The sequence below is a fragment of the Botryllus schlosseri genome, chromosome 13 (genome assembly GCF_051294905.1).
Source record: "Botryllus schlosseri isolate E-star chromosome 13, Bs_hap1, whole genome shotgun sequence".
NCBI classification, from domain to species: Eukaryota; Metazoa; Chordata; class Ascidiacea; order Stolidobranchia; family Styelidae; genus Botryllus; species Botryllus schlosseri.
In genome coordinates this window covers 5,731,745-5,754,110 of record NC_137248.1, presented here as the reverse complement: position 1 = coordinate 5,754,110, position 22,366 = coordinate 5,731,745, and the positions used below count along the sequence as shown (strand labels likewise).

The window sequence follows — 22,366 nt, the reverse complement described above, 5'->3', positions numbered from 1 at the left end:
GTGTTTAAAAGTAAAAGGCGCACAGAGGTTCCGACGTGATCCAGAGATGAGCGACTTAGGCGATGTAAAGATGAGGCATGCACAATTGCACATGCACACTGAATGAAAAGAAGATAGTATAAAAAAAAGCAAGGGACAAAAATGGGGTGGCATGTCATGGAAGGCGAGATCGATAGGTCAGTTGTGGTCCGGTCAGCTTGAGGATGTACTAGTAATCATTTAGTAGTAAATTGCTTGTATTTCGACTTGAATGTGGACATGATCGTCGACTGTCGGATAGCCGGCGGGATACTGTTCCACACATCAGGTCCGGCATATTTGATGGAGCGATGATCTTTTCGACGATCATAATGATATTTGGACAACGTGGACGCGCGTGTGTTGTAGGCTACGTGGACTTAGCTCTCTCCTACACCAGAAAAAAGGCCATAAGTCTGTTTCGGAAATTGTGAATTCGGATACCGGAATCAAACTTTCAGACCCGGCGGCCATCGCGAATCACTTCAATGAATATTTTTGTAACGTAGGCACTAATATTGCTTCTTCTATTACAAAACCTGTGTCGGTCAGGTCAGAGGTGAGATCGGTATCCCAGTCGATTGTGCTTGAACCTACGACCAAATACGAAGTCGAAGTAGCCATCCACAAACTGAAATCACACAAGGCCGTCGGCTATGACCAAATCCCATCATGGTTTTTAAAAATGATATGACGTCATAATTGGTTGTATGCAATGTAGCTAGAATGCTAGATGAATGTTTTTGAAATTCTCCATTTGCTGACGATTGCCCTTGAAAAGTGTCAGCTCGAAAAGCTTCAGGTTTTAATATATTTTGCAATGAATATATTATTAAAATGGATACGATTGTTGATATACGATGTTCAAGTTCAAGTTTATTCATAAAATTTCATCACTTCAAAACATCACAAGACTGCAATACAATGAATGATAGGAAGATGCCGAAACGACTAGGAGTAGTCTTAAGATCAGACACCCACCTGGGCCTGTTCTTTTGAATTCTCTACTACTTGCTGACGATTACCCCTGACGAGTGTCAGCCGAAAATATTCAGGTTTATTTCAATATGAATATAGGCCTACTATTCAATCATATCCTAATCCGATTCAAACTTGGAATTCCACTTAGAAAGCTATAGTCTAGAATCTACATATTGTGCCTTTATAACTCTGTAAAAAGAAATAAAAGGCTGAATGACTGCCAAAGTACACGAAGCAATAACTTTGTAAACTATGTAAAATCGTGGTAGGGCGAAAAGCTTTGTCACCATTTGCCAAAGGACATCAATCTCCACGAAAATCGGTAAATCCAATCCTAATCCTACAAAATTTCGCAAATCCGGTTTTTCCAAATCCTAATCCATGCTCATCTCTGATGTGATCACTATAGAAATTAAATTAATTTCTATAGTGATCACGCTCCGATCATATAGAAATATACAGCGTAGACGCTGCATATTGCTATGGCCCGATTTTGAACCTAGTCGGACTGGATTCGGATTTTGAATGTGCTTTGAAAGTATAGTTATTCCACACAAAAATGAAAAACCACAGAAGTTTTGCGTTAATTTTTCGGAGCCTAGATTTGAAATTCACCAGCCGGATTTTTTCGGACTCTGAATTTACTGATTTGAGTTACTACATGAATTGCACTAAAATGAAAATGCTCGACTCATCCCCCCTTTTCATTTCCAATCTTGTCGTGTTTTGAACATAGTCGTTCACAGCACTGTGCTGTAATCGTAAACGACTATGTTTTAAGAGAGAGAAAGAGAGAGAGAGAGAGAGAGTCTTTATTTTCATCCAACCAAAATACATAACACACAGCAGTGATGGTGGTACAGAAAATATGCATGCACAGTATTCGGTATTAGCTAGGAATGATCGATAAGACCGTGAAGGTCATCTAGTCAGATCACACCAGCATCAAACAGGTCACTTGACTCTAAACAGTCTGGCTGTATCGATGAAAATAATAATTAACGAAATGAAAGAATCTATAAGCGAGTATGCAGGGATGCATTTATAGGCAGCGGCGTAGCAGTCACTTGGCGGTTGTGGCTCAGCGTCAGGGGTGGCAGGTTGCAAGGGAGCGACAAAATGTGATGTGAAGACATTTTTTTAGTCAACACAACAAGATTTCCAGTAAATATAATTGAAAAGATTGAAACTGTTTCAAAATTTGGGCGGCATTTTCATCGAAATCCAGGGGCGGCAGCATATGCTCCTGAGCCACTGTTTATTGGTATTTCTAAAAGCGACGGTATACAAGTTTTAACGAAATTGTAATGACGATATGGTGTATTATGTAATTGTAACCATAACCTTACCTAAAGGTTGTATCGCATATCCATCGTCAAAGCATCTCGATGATGAAGTCGGGAATTTATCTGATCAGATCTGCTTACCATATTTTAGAACGCTACTCAATTATTTCCAATCAATTTGCGAGATATCCCAAATATAAACCCTACAGCTGAAGTTGAAATGAAACATGAAAGCTGTAATGAGCATTCGAGGAACTCATTTGAAAAATATAAACCTAAAAACGTATTGATATGGTGATGAAACTGATCTAGAAAGCATATTCCTTTGAATAATAAGTGTATGTAAACTGTAAACAAAACACTAATAAAGTATAAGTAGGTTGAGATTTACCATCACTGACTAGGCCGGTCTGATGGCCGTGTAGGTTTCAGAGATGAGAATATATTTGCATTTGAAAAGTTTGGCATGCATGAATTGGAAACTGGATAGAAATTACTTCGAACACTATTGTTCGTGCGAATATGAATAGCAACCGAATTATGGAGTTTCTTATACAACAAGTGATCTGAAATCCCGAGGTTTGGTTTTGCGGGAAAGCTGAAAAGATTCTGATAGCCTTTTCGATCTTGCAGGCGATATCGACTGTGCCTGTACGTACAGGTCCCACACTGCTGTATTGAGCCCACACTTCTTTCATCAAGTATTGTTTGATAAGTACGATAACAAATATACATAGACACGATATGCAAACCAATTTATGAGCCGTTTCTTCGAAATTAAGCACGAAAAGAGCAAAATTATTTACTCCCTTCCAAAATAAAGATACGATATCATCAAGTAGGCTATGGACTAAGTAAGAATGCGTTTAGGTGTGCAACTAATATGATTGAAGTGCGTCTATTCATCAATTTACTCTAAAACTTTGACCAGGTTTTGACATCTTCGGACTATTTTGCTTGAGCTCACAATCAGCTGTGCATTGCGCAATGTGCAGGTGCACTCATTTCGACCCCGACGCAATTTTTGAATTATAATTATTCGCTTCACTGCACAGTGCACAGGCTGTTGCAATGTTGTTTCATGAATGCATTGTAATTGCAAACCACCGGCAAGTAACGTAGGCCTACCGCCAGAATCAACGTATGCGTGTTCGCTGACATTAAATGTGTGAACAGCTGTTTCAAAACATGAACTTCGCAACTTTCATGGTATCCCAATCTTGTGGTGTTTGAAATGGTGAAATTATAAAAAAAAAACTGAACTGAAGAATAAATTTCGGTCAATGATAACTGATATCGATGCCTTCAACTATATTATCATCTAGCTTCCCACTTGATGTACAGAAGTAATTCGTTCGTTCATATTATTTACATTCTATCAGCTCTAAACAGCACGAGATCGCTGTATAATCGCTGAGATACGAAAAGCGTCGACAAAAATTAGGTGCCGTCACGAGAATTCTCCTAGCTCACGTTTGGTACAATTTCTCTCGCATATTGATCTTTGATAGATAGCCATGAATTCATGCGAACAATACGGGATTCGCCCGGGTATCGCAACAGCATGTGACGATGTAACCTATGCTGTCGAGCTACGTCGTGAATTGAGGGTATATAAATCACCGTCCATTTAAGAATTACTCGCCATTAGTGTGAAGATGTCCAACAACCCGTTTCGAGTTCAAGTAGAGATTGTAGCACTGCATTTGGCGATTCACTGAACGCACTCTGATCGATATAAGCCATCAGCAAATCCTTTGTTTGGCCGCTCTGTTTTTACCGTAATTGCAGTATATATTCTCTCTCGTGTAGATTTGTCTCCAATCAGTCTCGTTACGGTAGCATTCGTAGACTTCATAGCGCGAGTCAATTGTTTACGACTGCGATAGCATCAGATGCTAAAGTTGAAACATTTTAAAGTTAGTTGAATAGTAGTCGAGCGCCGGGAGATACACGGCTTACGGATTTGGATTATTGCAGGTTCTTCAGTATATGGGAGTTTTGACAATCATGAAGTTTGGATTTTTTCTCATATCTGCTATCTCGTTGGTGCTGGCTTTGCTATGGATCGTCGTATATTGCCCAAGAAGTAAGTAAGAGGCTGTATAATGCATAGCACTATGTTGTCGTTGTGCATTGTACACTTGTGTAGACCATAGTTTGTCAACTGAACTCGTCCAGGCAATTTATTGTTGATGAATGGTCTCGATCCTCAACATGAGGTTGAGTAGTTGCGAACAAACATAATATTTATCCAGCAACGGGTAGAATATGTCGTGATTGCTACGAATGATGCAACTATGAAGCATATATCACGGCAGATGATGAGCATTTTTTGCTCAATTGATTCCCATTGGAAATTTGCGATAACAACGTCGTGACTTATACGAAGGCTGCTTATTCCATCCATACAAATCTCTTCGGTGTGCTTATAGCAGTATTTCGTAGGATGCTTCCCACTACTGTTGTGTTTTAGTTATCAAATACTCATCAATACGGATAATTTCCATATGTAGTTTCGTCAATACTCAGACTCACGCTACAAGCGTATCGTAGCTCGAAGCTGCAACTCAGGCCGGCGATTGTATTTAGATACGTTGTAGGTTTTAGGTTGAACTTTGTACCTTGATAAACAAAGCCGTACAATCGCCCATGTTTACGCAAATAATCCTGACTTCCCTAGTTCATTGCGAATTAACACATTGGATTTGTGGCGATCCTGGCCGTATTACATTGAGATGACTTGCAACTACAATATACTACAGACAATTCTAATACATTATCATGACATGACATGATTGGAGTATTGATTTTAACTATTCCGGTCGCGTAGTGAGCGTCAATTTTTTGAGTACGCTAAGAATTTTGTTATCAATGCGACTTATCGTTTCGATTTTTCTGCACATCGTAGATTCTTTGCAATATGGCTTGGCCGTATCATATACTCCAAAACAAGTTGTTTTCATGTTCATTGTTCATGAAAACAACATTGGCATTTACCAAACCCCGGGGTTGTCACACAGCATTATAACATATTTATCGCAAACAAACACGAAATTATTTCAACTGAGATTTAACTGACAATATTCGTCTGTAGTCGTATAAAGGCGCACATTTGAGCTTTAAAATTCTCCCTGGCGTGTATGAATTTCAAAGCTCAAATGTGCGCCTTTATACGACTACAGACGAATATTGTCAGTTAAATCTCAGTTGAAATAATTTCGTGTTTGTTTGCGATAAATATGTTATAATGCTGTGTGACAACGCCGCGGTTTGGTAAATGTCAATGTTCATAATGAATTCATAGACACCTGAAAGAATTTTAAAGCTCAATTGTGCGCCTTTATACGACTACTGACGAATATTGTCAGTTAAAGGTTCCCATACTTCGTAATCGATACTGGCGTTGTCGAATTTACATCTGGTGGAACTATGAAATTTACATAATGGTAACAAGTTCAATGTATCCACAGGCCCATACATGTAAGATCACATTCCTTGTGAGGTCTTTGAAAGTAACAAAGATATTATATATACATCTGTATTATCAAAATCGGTTGCATATGCAAATATTATATTTCAGAGGTGCAACAAATGGGTACAAGTTTATCGGAAGGGTAAGATCGGCATCATATCCGCACAAACGTGTTCTCCACCAGTCGTTTGTGTTACAGGGGAGATCCAAAAGTTGCAGATTATTTCAGTCAATTTGAAGACAAACTCGATAACGAAATGGGTGAATTAAAACACAACGAACCGCTGAAAATGCAGCAAGTGAAGCAATCACATTCTGCGGTCAAGGTATGTATGCAACGGGATTCGAGTTAACATGTTTCATGTTATATCCTCTGTGCCTAGTTCACCATACCGTTTGAAAGATTCGGGGAAGGACAATTCATGAACATGATTGATCAATTAAAAACGAAGCGTCTGGAAGGATACGAGTTTCTGATCGAATCGATGAATGTTTCGATATACAGAAGGCCGAAAGTGAGAATGCCTAGTAAAATTTTATTTACATTACTCTTCAATCGTTGCTGGGCGCTGCGCTATCTCCAGAGCGAATCAATCGGGATCATTTCACGAACCATTCAACAAACGCTCTTTTCTTTGCACAGCGTTAGAAAGTATGAATGGATATATCATATATAAAAGGATAATGTGTCATGTCCGAGACTTGGTCGTGATGATAACGCAAATTTGCTTGGAATAGTTGTGGAGGTCCAAAGTACTTCGGGTAAACTATTCTAATCGTGAACGACCGGGAATGAAACCGGACTCGAGGACAAAGAACGTTATAGCAGTGTGTCACAATTTTAACTGTCGGTCAACGACCTATCGCGGTTAGGTTACACCAAGTCAACTGGATGCACGGTTACCGACTTTGGACATTTCGTAAAATTATTGCGAAACACCAGTACTGTCGTTGCAAGAAAACCCCCTTTTGAAAATCGCTTGCCCAGCTCAAACAAAACATCTAGCCCACCCTAATTTGCCAATTTAACGGTACCGGCATGTCGGGGGAAAAGTTCAAGTAAACATTACACGTTACGGGCTACCTCCTGTACACGTCGGGTTACGGAAATGTCTCGTGTAATTTACGACGCGAAAATTACATGCTTAGGCGTATGATTTTATGCATTATCGTATTACAGACATTCAGTATGTGCAAGAAAAACGAATTTCCGTCTGTGTTACTGTTTGCATAACTCCAAAAGTAGCTTATAGGTCATTATCTTGCATTCAGTTCGTGAAGTTTCAATAACTTGTTGGAGACTGGGTCGTTTACGAATCGCATATTGCGATATAACAATTCCATCGTGAAGGCTTTTGATATCGACCAAAGCCGCTTTACTACTGTGGCTCTTTTGTCACTTAGGACTTCGTGGTATGGGCAATGGACAATGCTGGACATAACATCACTTAATCGATACGCTATAATCTAAATATTATTGTTTGCTTCTATTTTGTCAGGCTAATGGACTGTATGAATACAAGTTATACGCAAACTTGCCGGACGCCCCGCCGGATATGCTGGTATCGGTATTTTTAGACTCAGAGTATCGTCTGAAATGGGACACGTATATTACAGGTACAAAATCATTTCACTATACTGGTCCGACTCTTATCAGAATGAAAATAGGAAGTTCTCAATAATGATGTGACGTCATAGACATATTGTGACGCAATATTACTCTGCAAACTCTCGGAAACCCAGAATTTGAGAGAGTACGTAGCGTCTCCTATGAGCCTCAGATCACATCAGCGGATATCCCCAGAATTGAGCGATAGAGACTTAAGGCACTTGGGTCTATTTCTCCCTTATGATGTAATTTATCACATAATACTTCTTATTGTTGTTAGTGGTATTCATGGTGTTTTTCGACTACAGTAGTGAATTGGTCATTTACACCAGGCACAATTTTATAAAATTTGATTCCGTATTTGCCGACTTGTAGCGAGGCCCACGGTATTGTCCTTATGACGCGGGGTCAAACATACGCTGTCTATAGTTATATATGCCTAGTCACTATCACCAAGTAGAATATTTGACTTTTACAACTCGCATCCCATTATTTCTTGTGCCATGTTTTTATCCCACACCATACCTTTACGTTACCCGAATCGACACAAATACAGCTAAATCAGTGCATACATCGAATTCAGATCTATACTACATCATGAAGAACGAGAGCGGGCCAGATGTGATATATTTCAATGTCGATTTTCCCTGGCCATTAGCCAATAGAGATGTGAGTAACTGTATACAAATGTACATCGTATACCGGGGGGATTTATATTATCCTGGCCGCATCAATTTCCAGTACGTCTACGCAAGGCAAACCAGAGAGTTTGATGTGGCCGGGAAGCATTATCAGGTCATCATCATGCACAGCGTTCTGAATCACAATGTGCCGGAAAAGAAAGGCGTCGTCAGAGTCAACGACTTTCATCAGATGCTGGCCGTCGAGCCGGTGGCGACGGGGGGCACCAGAGGTACCGCAGACCATACGGCGTCTCGGCTGTTTGAGCAACCTCATTCGATATGCTTGCTTGTATTTCAGCGTTTATTCACTACTACGACGATCCGAAAGGCTCGATACCAAGCTGGCTGATTAACTGGGCGGCTAAGGTAAGAATGTGACCTCCAAGTTCTTTCGGCGCCCGCCTATCTTTTCATTATATCCAGCCCGTGTTATTTTTCAGATTCTATTTTTGGCAATGTTTCTATCGCCATGAATTCATATTTATAGACTGGAATTAACCATGTAAAACGATTCAGTTTGGTCTTTCTTATGAAACGGACGTCACAAAACATGCAGTATCCACACCGTGGCATCAAACAGCAAGATTTAAATTGAAAATTGAATTGAATTGAAAACTATGTTGGAGACCGAATTTGCCCGATACAAAACCGAGTGCCTCTGTAATATCTATTCTCAATGGTCGATTCGCTATGCATGCAAAATTACCGGCATTTACACAGGTCACAATTCAAAAGGGTCTCTGACACGTTTGGATCACAGTCTTCACTACCCAACCAATTGTTAGAAATCATGAGTGACTTTAATAATCAATATAACATGAAAAATTATCCACCCGGCAATGAAAAAATGGGAAAGGACTAAATGTATGTATGAGGCCTTTTGCACCATGTCTGCTCATTGATGAAACTGTGTCCCTATTGGAAAACGTGACACAATATCACTGATTGAACAATGAAGATGCAGACAGTTTTCCATTGCAAGTTAAGAGAGAATGGAATTAGGTATATCTACATCGAGCTATATGCAGCCCAGGTCGCGCGTGGCGGCTACATGTTGTAAGAAAATGCATGAGCATTGACAACAGTAATTGCACTAAATTTAAAAATTAGGGCCCTCTATTACAAATTCCGAAATATGCTGATTACTACTTTTGCGTCCAGAGATCGTCTACTTCCTAATCACTGGATATCATCAATTCCATAATAGCTGGATTGATCAATTCAACGATTGGCCGTAAATACAGATCTAATCACTGTACTTTTTTGGCTTTGCATTCACCTTTCATGGACCCCTTGGATAGCAGCGTGCAGACCCCGGAAGGATTGACGGACTCTGATTTTATAATTCTGCTTTACACGCTATTTTTTTCGCTTCATACAAACTCCTGTCAATTCCGTTTGACATTTTATCAGAACTTTCATAAAATTCTGTTTTCAAAAAGCCTTATTTTTGGCATTTTAAAATTTTTATGTCACAAGGCCTGGTTATATCGCAATGTTGTGGTGTGTTGATTTGATAGAAATTTTAATAAAATGACGATTATGTGTTGGGCCGGCGGTATTCTGACATTCGGAGACTTGAGGAACTATGGTATCCACTAGCTGATATGGACGTTAATCGGTACCGAGCAAGCCGGCAAATAAATAGTTCTAGTGCCATCTAGCGACATTAAGACTCCGTGCTAATAACCGGCCCTGAGTGGACTTGGACATGGACAATGGACATAACCGTTTGTAGGCCTGCCTAGTAATGGGCGATTTGCGAGACTAATGGCAGACAGTCATCCGAAAACACAGCGTGATTATCACGGAAAGAAACGGTATATGCAAATCCCGATGACTTTAAATGTGTTTTTCCGAACGGGGCGCATTATATTTGTTCTGTTTTCTACCAACGCTGTCAGTGCCAGTGCACACATTATTCACACTCACCTTTCTTTTTCACCATTCGCAGATTGGAAGAATATGACTCAGGACTTTACAACCACTGAAATTAGTCTTTGGCACATTGAATCAGTACTGATATTATCCCAACGTGTGGCTGCTGGGCACGTCAATGAACAACTATGCGTCGTAACATTCTACAGCACAGCGATACTGTGAGCGAGTACTGGCAAAATGTTTGGCACGTTATGATCCGACAAAAACATCTGTATTTGTAAGAGGGTTGGCTCACATGGAGTCTTCACTACCCTTAACAAGCGATGTTCTGAATATAGTGCAATAAATGTTGCAGATACCATTGAATTCATTTCAACAGTGCCTGCAAAGTTTTAACCCAGCCCTGGCTAGCATATTAGAATTTGACGTGTGACGCAGTCAGAGGTCAAATGACGCTCTCAATCCTGTTCAATTTCGGCTTTAAGGCATATAATCGCGGTTGTCACCCACGTGGATGAAAAATTAAAGACAACCAAAAATACACTGTAGTCTATCCGCGAAATTTGGGAAGCAACATTCCTGATCCACTACACATGAACGAGGATAAAAAGACACCCTTGTCATCGTTTCGTATTTAGATATTATCGGCTTTCGCGATAATGCTGTCAAAATTGTTGTGTCTCTGATCCTTAGCGGTGCTCAGGATGCGGTTCAGGATTAGGACAAGGGCTTGTCGGTTTTGAGAGTAGTCGGAATGAATGTGATTTTAATATTAATACTTCTCTCATCTATACAGATTGCGATCTGCTGCGCTCGCACAAGCGCAGTCAATTTTGTCCATCGGGCAATCAGAAGTCCCACATATCCACTTCAAGTGGGCTAAAGTGCTCAGAATGTAAAATTCAGACACCTTCATGCTTCCCAGTGTCTATTTCATTTTCATTTCATTCGAAATCATAACATGTACTTTCTGTTACCGAAATTACCATAAAAAGCACATATCAATAGCTCGTAAACTTCAGTGTTTGTTTTTTTTTCGGCGAAAATTTTGACCAAGCTTGTTGTGAATCCTACTCATTTCCTGACAGCTGAATACTTTATGATAGACAGTTGAGTAATGTCACGTCGAGTGCCGACTGTACACAAGCAATGCCTGTACGATGTACGGCGGTACGCGTTACCTACCATATTTGTCGTTTTTGAAGACGGTTTCTCGTCTTTTTTCAAGAAATGTAAAATTTTCTCCGAGGATGCCTAAAATGACCTCTTTTTTCGCAATACGTCCTATACCTATATACATGAGAGTTAGGCGACCGTAGAAAGACAACTTAAAATGACATAAGAGACGTGTAAACTGGATTTCGACAGAACTGAAGGAAGTTTAGCAGGAAACTTACACAGTAAACACCGATCGCTGGTGGGTTGCTCAACTCTGACCGATTATTCGTGGAAACGGGTCTTTCGGGTCGGGAAAATGGCCTCTTTTTTTGGTCAAACCATCAACAATGTCCGTAAGAATAACAAATCGACACAACTCCCCGTATTAACGTATGCTATAGCGTACCTTTTATATAAATGTGTCTTCTTTTTCAGATCTCAGAATATGGTAACATTAACGTTACCCCGTAATAAGTTAAATGTGTACAACGTTATCGAATGATACATCAAATTACTTCAATATAACTATTAAGCCGACAGCACAAAGCTAAATTATTGAACAAGTTTACCAACTTTTTCAGACCGGAGTGCCGGGTTTTGTGAAAGATATTCAGCGAGCTTGTAGCGGATATCCGGCGTTCAAGAAGGAAGCGGGACGAACATGAAAGAACCAGGCGACGGATTTTCTATTTGGCGGCCAAAAGACTTTCATTTTTATTGCTACCTCAACTATGCATTGAGTTCTACCTTTTCGAGATCACTTCTACGCAATACACTTCGCTACCCTCCGAACATCGATGTTGTTGTTTGTGGTATTCGTGGTATTTTTCGACTACAATGGTCATTTACGCCACACCGATATTCTTTATTAACCCTTTGCGACCGGCGGTCTAGTATACTAGACCGCGACTGTTTAACGCAGAGGAGTCGGTATTTAATCCAAGATAGCTAGACTTGTATTGGTCATAAACGATTGCAATCGGTTTGTATGTATAGCTCTTATAAATACGCATACATCAGATCATGTATAACCTAATGTTGCAATGTATATCCTGCTTGAAATGCAGATTGAACACGCAAAAATGTTTCCCGCAAAATGGAATTTGTGATGATGTTCGCGTGAGTGACCGCCTGAAATATAAACCATTGTATCTTCCGTTCTAGACGTCATATAACCTATTACAGTTACCTTCTATGACTTGTTGTTGGTCATACTATTCTATGAAAGTCCTTATATCGAAGATTAGCACGTAGAAGATGTTTCAAATTGACGTGGAAGAAGAATACCTTATTATTACGTGAAAATCATGGCTGCGTAAGATGACCTGACTCGTTGCGGTTTCAAACAGATGTACAATTGCTTCAGGCAATAGCAAATTATACATATGGTTAGCCATTATCCTGACATATATCCATCAATATCCCTATCATGGAACTTAGTTTTGTATAAGAAAGCCGACACCAGCCCTAACACCGCACAAACAAGCGTGCGAGTTATTAGGCTATTTTCGCACCCGAGCCTGTGATAATAACATCATATAGAGACAGTTATATATCTGTTTTAGATGGCACACGAAGTTACTGTTGGCTTCTATGACTACTGTTGATCATACATGGAACATTTGCCGTGTAGAATTGAGTTCAAATTGATGCGAAATAAAGCAGTGTATCACGTGAAATGACTTCCCGAGCGAATATGGGCACTGGGCAGTGTCGAATAAGGCAATATGTGTATACTTACGGATCCCTTGCAGTTGCAAGTTACATATATAACAAGCAACTGGGGTTGATAACACATAGCATGGAGATGTATACTAACGGCAAAATTGCCAAGGCAGTTACTACGTTATGTAGAACTGGACGCGCGTTGCCTTCAGCGAGAATATGAGATTACGTAATCGATTACTCATCGGCGGCGGCCGCGTGATTGTGCTTATCATCTTTACCTTTCCAAGATCGTAGCGCTGGGCTATGAAGCGCTATAGTAGCATGTAATGTCTCGTTGGAACGTAGAGATTCATGCGGAAGGCAATCAGGTGGCCATATACTAAGAGGGGGCCTAGGTATGACGTCAGGAGATATAGAAGAACAAAATTGTATTTTATTTTCAAGAAATCGAGAATATTTTCTCGCATAACGCTATTCCCTCTGGCGTCTGAGCCGTCAGAGTATCTCAGACCGCTAGGCGGCTACTTCAGGTTTACGGCAATATATTGGGCGTCGATTTAAGCCATATGGATGACATTTTATCGTTTTTTATGTGGATGCAGTAAAATTTTGGTCAGTAGGCCGGCCGGTTACAAAGGGTTAAGATTCCAAACAGACTATTTATAATAGAGACGGTTTCGGTTTGATATTATTGTATCCTTGATTCTAATTCCGTGTTCTTGTCTCGGAAATTAGTGTTAAGAAGTGTATGGCAATGTTATACTCCTACTGTTTTACCAGAGGTGGTCAAAGTAGTCATGAAAGTTTCTCATGAAGAAGTAGAAGTAGCGACGCAAAAATCCACTCAAGTACGAGTAGAAGTTGTTGTCCTAAAGGCAGTCTAATAGTACTTGAAGTAGAATTGACTGACTTTAAATCTACTCAAGTAAGTAAGTAGTTGTGAAAACGATCGTAATTCGTTCGCATTGACTGTCAAACGCTGCAAATTGAGCTATGTGAAAGGGGCAGAACTTGATTCATATTGATGCATCCCAGGAGGTATAAATTTTCAACAGCATAAGCATTCGTCCGCGGCATCATGTGACGAAAATAAGAGCAATGATATGGGAATGCGATACAAATTCTCTGTTTACTCGAACACCCCGATTTAGAAAACATCATGGTATGGCGGCCTCCCCATATTATAAGGCCCGTAGTTTGGTCGAAGAGCAACAAAGAAACGTAGTGTCGGATACGGAGTTGAAACTTTGCGAGATTAGTAAACGGTAATAAAAATATGTCTGATTGGAAAAATGCCATATACTGTAGTTTTATTTTCGAAAAATAGAGGCATTGCTACACTTGCTTTTGTACTTCAACATGTATGTTCTCCAGACAAAAGAGCTGAAACTAATTAAAACTCAAAGTATGATACTGGTAATCGACAGATAAATATCGATAATACTTCTAAAAAAAAACGGGAAATAAATTTCATATCTCTTGTCCAGAAAGTTTCAACAGTGGTCCGCTACAACGGGTGTAAATCTAAGAAAAAGTCAGAGTCTACTTTGCCAGATTAGGACGCATGGGCTGCTAGATTAGGATATGATATGCCAGATTGCGAAATGCTAGTTTAAAACGCTACAATGGGCCGCATTAATTGTGATGAAATATTTCATGGGCGACAATGCGGTGTGAAAGGAACCAAGCAACCCTAAATTATATTCACCGATACGTTCGTGAAATTATATTAGTCTACAGTGCGCGAAGCGGGACGAAAATTCTGTGCTTTACTCAACTTTTATGAAAATTAAATGTTGATAGTCCTTGAAAACAGCCCCGAAATCCCTCATGCTATCATTCCGATTGGAGGATTAAACTACTTCTACTTGACAAACTGAAAAATAGGTAAAAGTAAGTAAGTAGATCGCAAAATATTACGAAGTAAAAGTAGCGGGAAATTAGATCTACTTGAGTAAGTAGCCAAGTAACGGCAAACTACTTCAATACTTCAAAAAAGTAGAAGTATTTCGTTACTGAACACCTCTGGTTTTAGCTTAATATCGGATGAAATTTGCCTGTCACACTGAACCATATCGTCGCTATGTACTCAGAGTAATTTATGTGCATTTAACACATTCTGAGAGAATCAACTTTTGGTGAAGTATTCATTTAGTTTCGGACACATAGTGGCATGATTAACTTTTACACATTGTGATGATTTTGTCAAAATTAGCGACTTTGATTCCACGGCGACGATATATACTGTCGAAGATGAACATAAAGTTTAACATAAAACTATCTTGGTTCTAGGGTAGCGGGTTCCGCAACAAATTTTATTACTGATGATTATTTTAATATCACGTCTTTCGTAATGTCGATATTGAACCGACGACCTACGCTTCATAAACATGTGACTGAGACAGGCTCGCGATTATCCCAGACATGAGAATATTGCATCCGTTTTTCCATATATTGAATTTTCGCATCGCATATAGGGTAGCCCAAACATGCAGCAACAAATAATGTCGTAGTTGAACACGAAGAACATCCCACGACGAAAATCCCACGAGTCCAGTCTGACTCAGAGTTTTGCGTGCCTACTGTCAATTTTTTTGGATTTTCAGGATACTTGACAATTTTGATTTTGCATAATCTCAACGCTTAACTCAATTTGATGCTGGATCGAAAGATGCAAAAATTTGGATTTCAAGCCAATTTACTACCCGGACATACATTTACTGCAGTTTTCTCTCTAGAAAATGCCCTCTCTTTTCACAGTACCGGTACATGTTTCTTGACATTCCAAGCACACATCCGTAATATAATCCGGTTCAACAAATAAGCAAACCTAATCAAAACCATTACAGTTCAAACGGTTATATCACCTTGACAGGATCGCTGTAGATGAGCTCTCTATTATCAGGGTGCCACTGATGACACCAAAAGCACGTAATTCCGAAACCTGTTGAATTTAGAACACAAATGACTATCTCCATGAATGATTGAGAATGATGATCCAATCGTTATTCACCCCTCATAACAGTTTCGGTCCCGATTTGCAATTAACCCTATCGCCTATACCGCATGTGGACAGTGCAAGCGAATGTTGATAGCCTAGGTAGCAATGGATCAAGGTGGTGTCCTCTTCATTTACGCATTTTACGTAAAATTGAGGGAATGTCACATAATCGAAGCCATTTGGGATATTTTGGGCGACGTTTCGTCTTATTCAGTACATTAATTCTGTATACCTATGAATATACCCAGTTACCCACTACTTCCGTCTCTATCATTTGAAACAGAATCACCAAGGAAAACGTTTTAGTGTAATTTGACACTCCCGCATTCAAGTTTTTATGTTATGCTATCTTGATCGCAGTTACCACCAAACGCCTTGAACTATGATACTTATGGTTGATTATGATTATGGCTGACTAGAAATCGGTCTCACGATAGCCCTGTCCCGGTAGCGATATATAATCCTGCCAAGAACGCAGCGTGGGGTAAACCCAAACGGCTGTTATCAACGGTCGTATTTTTATATACAGAACGACGATTGATTGTCGATTACACCAGAGACACATTGAAGAAATCGAGAGGCAGTATAGGTGCAAACACTAAACTCGATCACTAATTAGCGTCACCAAAGCGACACTTGTTTTTAACTGTGATCATTCCAATGAAGTGGATATTGACAACTAAACACAGCCCTTGTTTGGAACATTCCGGCTGTATTTTTTGCAACTAACCGTTGATGTCACTTGTATTTACCATCGACGTTTATCGCTGTACCGCAGCGTTAAGTCCCAAGTCCTCTGCAGCGATTAGCAAGATTCGCGTACGCTAGAAGTTAGTTCATTAGTTGACCTTCAAAACAGGACAGCATTAGCGTGAATGGTTGGACCTATGTCACTAACCTAGCGACTACCTATATATATTATACTCGTATAGCTTAGTTTCCTAAGTATTGCTGATATAGAATTGTAGGATTGCAATGATAGGAGTTTGGTGTGTTACTGATCGGAAAGAACCTGCTTCATGGTGCCACAATCCATAAATAGAATATCTACATTAAATAGTGTGTACCGTTACAGAAGTCACTAAAAGTTGATCGATTGCATACACTGCTGCAAATATTTTTCACGAAAGGTGTTTAAATAGGGGTGGTTACCCCATGATCTCATCCGCTGCAAGGACTGTCCGAATATATGCTATGATGAAGGTATCGTATGATAGAAAGTGATATGGAAGTATCTTCGATGCTCAAGTTGTTAACGTTGACTACGTTGGCCTATACGAGTGTCCCATAGCTTCTTACATCATTGCTTCTTACACCTACTTATTAATCATATCCTTTATAATTCACCATGTGAATAAATGGCTTAACCAACTAAGTCCGGTTCGTAGCGTTACTAAACTAGACCCTGTCTGAAGCTAAGGCGTTTGACATTTAATGTTAATGTATAAGCATGGTAAATCAGCATCGATGTACTGACCTATGAGTAATCACCCGCGGAGCATCAGCTCGTTGCTATCATCGACGTTGAATGGCTTATGCAAAAAAAATATTCTAGGTAACGGAAGTGGCCCGGAATTACCACACGACCAACATCTTACAGCCGTACTAGCGAGTGGTAAAATTTGATTAGTGTCATATTTCAGCTTATATTGTGATGCATAGAAAGGCGGTAGCTGATTGAATTGCGCATTAGCTGCTGTAGGACTGTTGTTAACATGAGAAAGCTTGTATTTGCGACTTGGGTTTTAGATATGCCGTAGCAGCTTTCGGAGTGGTATCGTCAAAGTTATGCGACAGGCTGACTTATCTATTTCATATTCAGACTATTCACCGCATTGCGGATAATTAGACGTCTCATGAAGCAAATAGGCCATCCTAGGATCAGAAACGACGCACATCGCAATTCAGCCCCATAGAATGCCCATCCCAGCATTTCGGGTCAGTGGACGGTTTTTGGTGACAGCAACGTACAACAGGCTGATGCCTATTTGTGCTATTCTTGTTAAGACTATAAAATGATAGAAATCGTTACTGCCTCCTATAGCCAGATCTGTTTTCATGTCTAATATTCATTTGCATTCATATCCGCGATGCTATACCGGCATTAGAATTTGTGGAAGAGCGCCCCGCCTATGGCTTCACCTGCGGTACATGTGTCGTTACCCGTTATCTTGTCATATATCAGTGGTTCTCAAACTGGGGGGCACTCCCCCTTGGGGGATGTGAAAGCATCTGAAGGGGGCGCGAGGCTGTGGTCAACTGAGAATTTTTATCACGCTTCGCGCGATTTACCTCCAATTCATAGTTGTTGCTGTGTGTGTAGTCCGAATTTCGTATTTTAGAATTATCTCATCAACAGTCATAACCTTATATGCCATCACACTATCCGTTGGGATTCCTAACATTCTGGTTGCATTTTGTGATATGACGATAAGGGGGGGCGCTGGAATTTTCACTATCACAAAGGGGGGCGTGTCCGAAAAAGTTTGAGAACCGCACTGACCTATATGATACTTCCATTGCATTATCTATCTCGTTAAATCAAGTTAAACCAAACAATTTCGGTGTTTTCCAGGGTACCTCAATAAGCGATTTATATTTTTATGTATAGGTCAGCCCGCCATGCAAGATAGTATCGAAGAGGCAAAGCTATCGCGTCCCTGTCAAAATGACATCACGCATCATATATATAAAAGACAAGGTATGTGTGTAGGAAGCAGAAGCTTGACTTCCGTCTTCCGCTGAATGATGAGACATGGTATTTTAATTTTTATCATAGTTGTGATAACAGGTAGTTGTGTCAACCGAAACAATACCAGTAAGGATGTATTTGCATTTCGTATAGCCCTTCTGTACAGGTATAGCGCATAATGCTCTTCCTTGAGTGTAGTGTTTTACGCCAGTCTATACGGTTGTATAATGGCTATATAGACAGGTGTGTCCATGATGTGACCACTGCCTGCTTTACCCGCATGGTCATGATCAGCAATATGATGCTACTGGTTTTACCAAGGATTATGTCATTTTTCCTGCGTTGTGTTTCGGGATATGGCACTGGTATGTTCACTGCAACTCACATTTTACGTGGTTGTCATCCAGGGAATATACTGATGCCATAAGCTGAAACACAAATTATCGACATTGACATTGGCGCAAAGTTAGTTCCATTGTATAAATCCGTGTTGAGGGGCTTCACTTGTCAACCATTTGCGCCAACAAATAGGGACGCATGTCACATGAAGTTCGCCGGAGAGAGATATTAGAGTTCGAATGTTATGGATACATATATCGGAAAAATGGATGCTGAATTAAAAATTATGTATATAATAGGGCTTTATCGAACACTGTTTGTGCCTGTACGTATAGGCCTACCGTCGTCAATTGTGAATGATCTCTTAAACAGAGGGCAGAAGAGAATTATTTAATAGTACCATATGATTGATTTAAGTGCAATGTTCAACTTGTTCTTCCTGTATGCTGTAATCGATTTAAGATATAGGGGCAGTATTGACAAGTTCTTGCAATTATCAATCCTATAAATGTGCGCTGTGTCAACTCGTGATCCGCCCAAGTGTTAATCATTTCGCGGGTACGGCCGAATACACGAAAGATGGGTATCGATATACTCTCGAGCTTGTCTGAACCTGTATTTTCCCACTTACTTATGCGCTAAATTACCATATACTTCCTACCCCCGTTACATTAAGGGTTGATTGAAAACAGGTGCTTTAGAGGTCGATATCAAGGTAATTACGATATTTTCTTGCTACTCAGCTCATCCCTTGTAATTGCTGAAGAGTATATATAATACCAACTCAAATATGGGAATCATGTAATGCGTCGCTTGTGTTCCCAGTCGTCGCATTGGGCTGCTACACTACTATTTCAAGCTATGGTTTCACCTTGATAGCAAATTGATTATCTCAGTGTAAAATCACAGGATAGGAATCCGCCTGCATAAATTAAACGAACAGGTATCCCTCCTATATGTATTCGTATAATCTAACGCTTCATCGATACAGGCGTAAGATTCGGCCAAAAATTTGACTCATTCTTCACCATTGATCAGTCGACGCCAGCCGCATCCCAGCGACCATTCCGCTCAGAAATGACGCCTTTCGTCAATTATTCATGGCGTCATCACGGCGTCAATCCCTTTGGTGTAGCACTGAGCGGGTTATAGTTTTTCGGCGGTTGGATATCGCTATATTCTGAAATGTTGTATCGCCACCGACACGGAAATATGATGCTATTAGAATAGAATAACAAGGAAAGGCATTTCGCGTGTTTATAGATGAGAGAATGGATGTGTATATTATATTTATGACGCAAAGCACGTTCATTACAAAATTTACAGGTGTTGCAGTCAACAGTTGGTTATTTGCGGTGATGGAGCGGCAAAGGAATCCCGCCGTGCACGCAGGCTGCGAAAGTCCAGGACAATGGGTAAGAGTAAGTCATAAGTTCTCATCTCATTCTCACTATATGAATTTATGGAATACCTGATTTCGGACCATGGTAAAATTTCATTTGACATATTCTGTTGGGAGTAGCCCACGTATCAACCCACTTAGTTTCGCATATTACAAATTTGAATTGGCCTTCGCACGTCTTTTACGCAGCATACATATATTAGTCAGATGGACCAGCGTATAGGCGTTACAATATCTCAAATTAGATACTTTGGTTATAAGCCTACCTAAGCAATCAATGAAGGGTGTAGTGTCGAGATAGCGCAGTGGTATAATCCGCGCCTGCAACACCAATCGGTTGCTGGTTCAAGTCCGACTTCAGAATTCGTATATCAAGTGTTGGAGGTTTATCCAGGCTCCTCCTCGCCCCCTCATCCGCGTAAGCGGTGTCTTACAAAGAGCCTAGAAGTGGGCCGTGTTATAAGTCGGCAGTTACGGAATACAAATGAAGAATATCGGCCTGGTGCCGTAGTAGTCGACAAACACCAAAATACCTTCAAAACAAATAAGTCAAGTTTCAGGCATGCGTAGTGCACGTTCATTAGGCCCGTCCCAGCCTCCAAGTCGTTTCTACAACTTTCTATCTTCACGTGGTGTTTTGAAACGACGAAATTAATTGAATGAATTGCCTTATTGTAGATTCAAAAAAGACCTACTTGATCACCTCCTGTCGTCTACTACTAACACTGTTGCCCTACCTCGCCCAGACATTGCTTCATCGATCATTTGCTACCATCGTTTAATCTTTATTCTATTTTCCTTTTTTAACTAAACATTTTTTACAGCCATACTGTTCAGAGTCAAGTGTACCTGTTTGATGCTGGTGTGATCAGACTAGATGACCTTCACGGTCTTATCGATCATTCCTTTCTAATACCGAATACTGTGCATGCATATTTTCTGTATCACCATCACTGCCGTTTGTTATGTATTTTGGTTGGATGAAAATAAAGACTCTCTCTCTCTCTCTCTCTCTAAACCGTAGTGATCCCAAAGGAGGTTAAAATATGGAAAAATATCTTGAGTTATAATTGTTGCACGATAACTACTGGGACATTCACAGTTCTGGACTTGAATTAGTGGTGAAAACGGATGGATTGATCTGTGTTCAAGTCTCTGAAATTTTATTTTATTTTAGAAAAATCGCCCAGTGAACCCGATACGTCGAGTGCTACCGTGAAAGTGCGCATATACTAGTGGATGGAAGTGGGAGCCTTTGTTCGGCCTTTTTCATACAGCCTCGTATTGTTTATTCCATTATATTTATATTGATGTTTAGTAAATCCATAATACGCATACCATTAGCGAGGTTCTGTTTGGCACAGGCACATTTTTGATGCGTATTCCTCAATGGTGGGTCGGTGCCGATTAGAAACTCGTTTCCGTTGCCACGGGATACCTTACTATTATATTTTCCGACTAATCAATGGTTATATGTTTATCATATCAATGAAGCTGAATTAACTTTACCTTGAATTAGTGGTGACAAGTAGGCCTACGCCGTAAACCAGAACTACAGCGTTGAGCGGTTCTTGGCAAAGACTAGAACTCACATTGGCAAGGAAGGTTGATGCCAGTGGTTCTGTTATTGCCAATCACTGCGTCAATGCATTTTCGTCGGCAATTTATTGTTAGCATAAATGGCCTACCAACAGTTCATGATGAATTGTTGAGCTACGTACTTCAGCTCTAGCGGTCGTGCTTATAATGCTATACGGATGACCATCGTGGTTTTGGTGTGGTTCATTCCGATTAGAGCAAAAAGTACTGTGCCGTACGAAATTAGCATATGACATTTCTTTCGTGCCGTTACTTTTATCGTACCTTTTATTCACTTAAACGCCTCAAACATTTAATGGAGACTATACTTAGAATATTTATAACGAATGAGTTTGATCAAATGATTATTTGTTAATATACGATTTATCTAGAAGCGATGGTAGGAACTGATATATTTCACAATGGTGTTCGTAATGTGAACCTAAATTTGAGTTTCGCGTTCGCTCGTCATTGTATAGGTATACCTTGCAGAAAATCAACGAAATATATCACAAATTTGATGCTACCATCGGTTGCTCTCTGCATCGTCTAGCCAGCATTAAAACAATTCACCGTAAGACCAAAACCGCTCATC

General features: G+C 40.1%; 1 protein-coding gene and 1 long non-coding RNA gene across 4 annotated transcripts; both read left to right on the top strand.

The window, feature by feature from the left end:
* Positions 1-4,052: 4,052 nt before the first annotated feature.
* On the top strand, positions 4,053-11,883 carry LOC145454676 (phosphatidylcholine transfer protein-like). Its single transcript, XM_080332660.1, has 10 exons — positions 4,053-4,204; positions 4,266-4,374; positions 5,869-5,902; positions 5,960-6,086; positions 6,144-6,275; positions 7,260-7,377; positions 7,953-8,038; positions 8,111-8,282; positions 8,351-8,418; positions 11,673-11,883. The coding sequence occupies exons 1-10, from the start codon at positions 4,181-4,183 to the stop codon at positions 11,754-11,756; spliced, it is 954 nt and encodes a 317-aa protein (XP_080188786.1). The 5' UTR covers positions 4,053-4,180; the 3' UTR covers positions 11,757-11,883.
* Positions 11,884-16,521: 4,638 nt separating this feature from the next.
* On the top strand, positions 16,522-22,297 carry LOC145454678 (uncharacterized). 3 transcript variants are annotated; one of them, XR_013920202.1, is made up of 3 exons: positions 16,522-18,461; positions 20,118-20,206; positions 21,371-22,297. It is a non-coding gene; the product is annotated as an uncharacterized LOC145454678 (long non-coding RNA). The 3 variants fall into 3 exon arrangements; XR_013920204.1 differs by lacking the exon at positions 16,522-18,461 and adding an exon at positions 18,483-19,506; XR_013920203.1 differs by lacking the exons at positions 16,522-18,461; positions 21,371-22,297 and adding an exon at positions 18,483-19,506 and having other exon boundaries at positions 20,118-20,907.
* Positions 22,298-22,366: the final 69 nt, after the last annotated feature.

Coding starts and splice junctions, on each gene's coding strand:
- LOC145454676 (XM_080332660.1), top strand. CDS start 4,181: ATGCTAAAGTTGAAACATTTTAAA. Junction 6,276..7,259: donor CGATATACAGAAGGCCGAAA/GTGAGAATGCCT, acceptor CTATTTTGTCAG/GCTAATGGACTGTATGAATA. Junction 8,283..8,350: donor GGCGACGGGGGGCACCAGAG/GTACCGCAGACC, acceptor CTTGTATTTCAG/CGTTTATTCACTACTACGAC.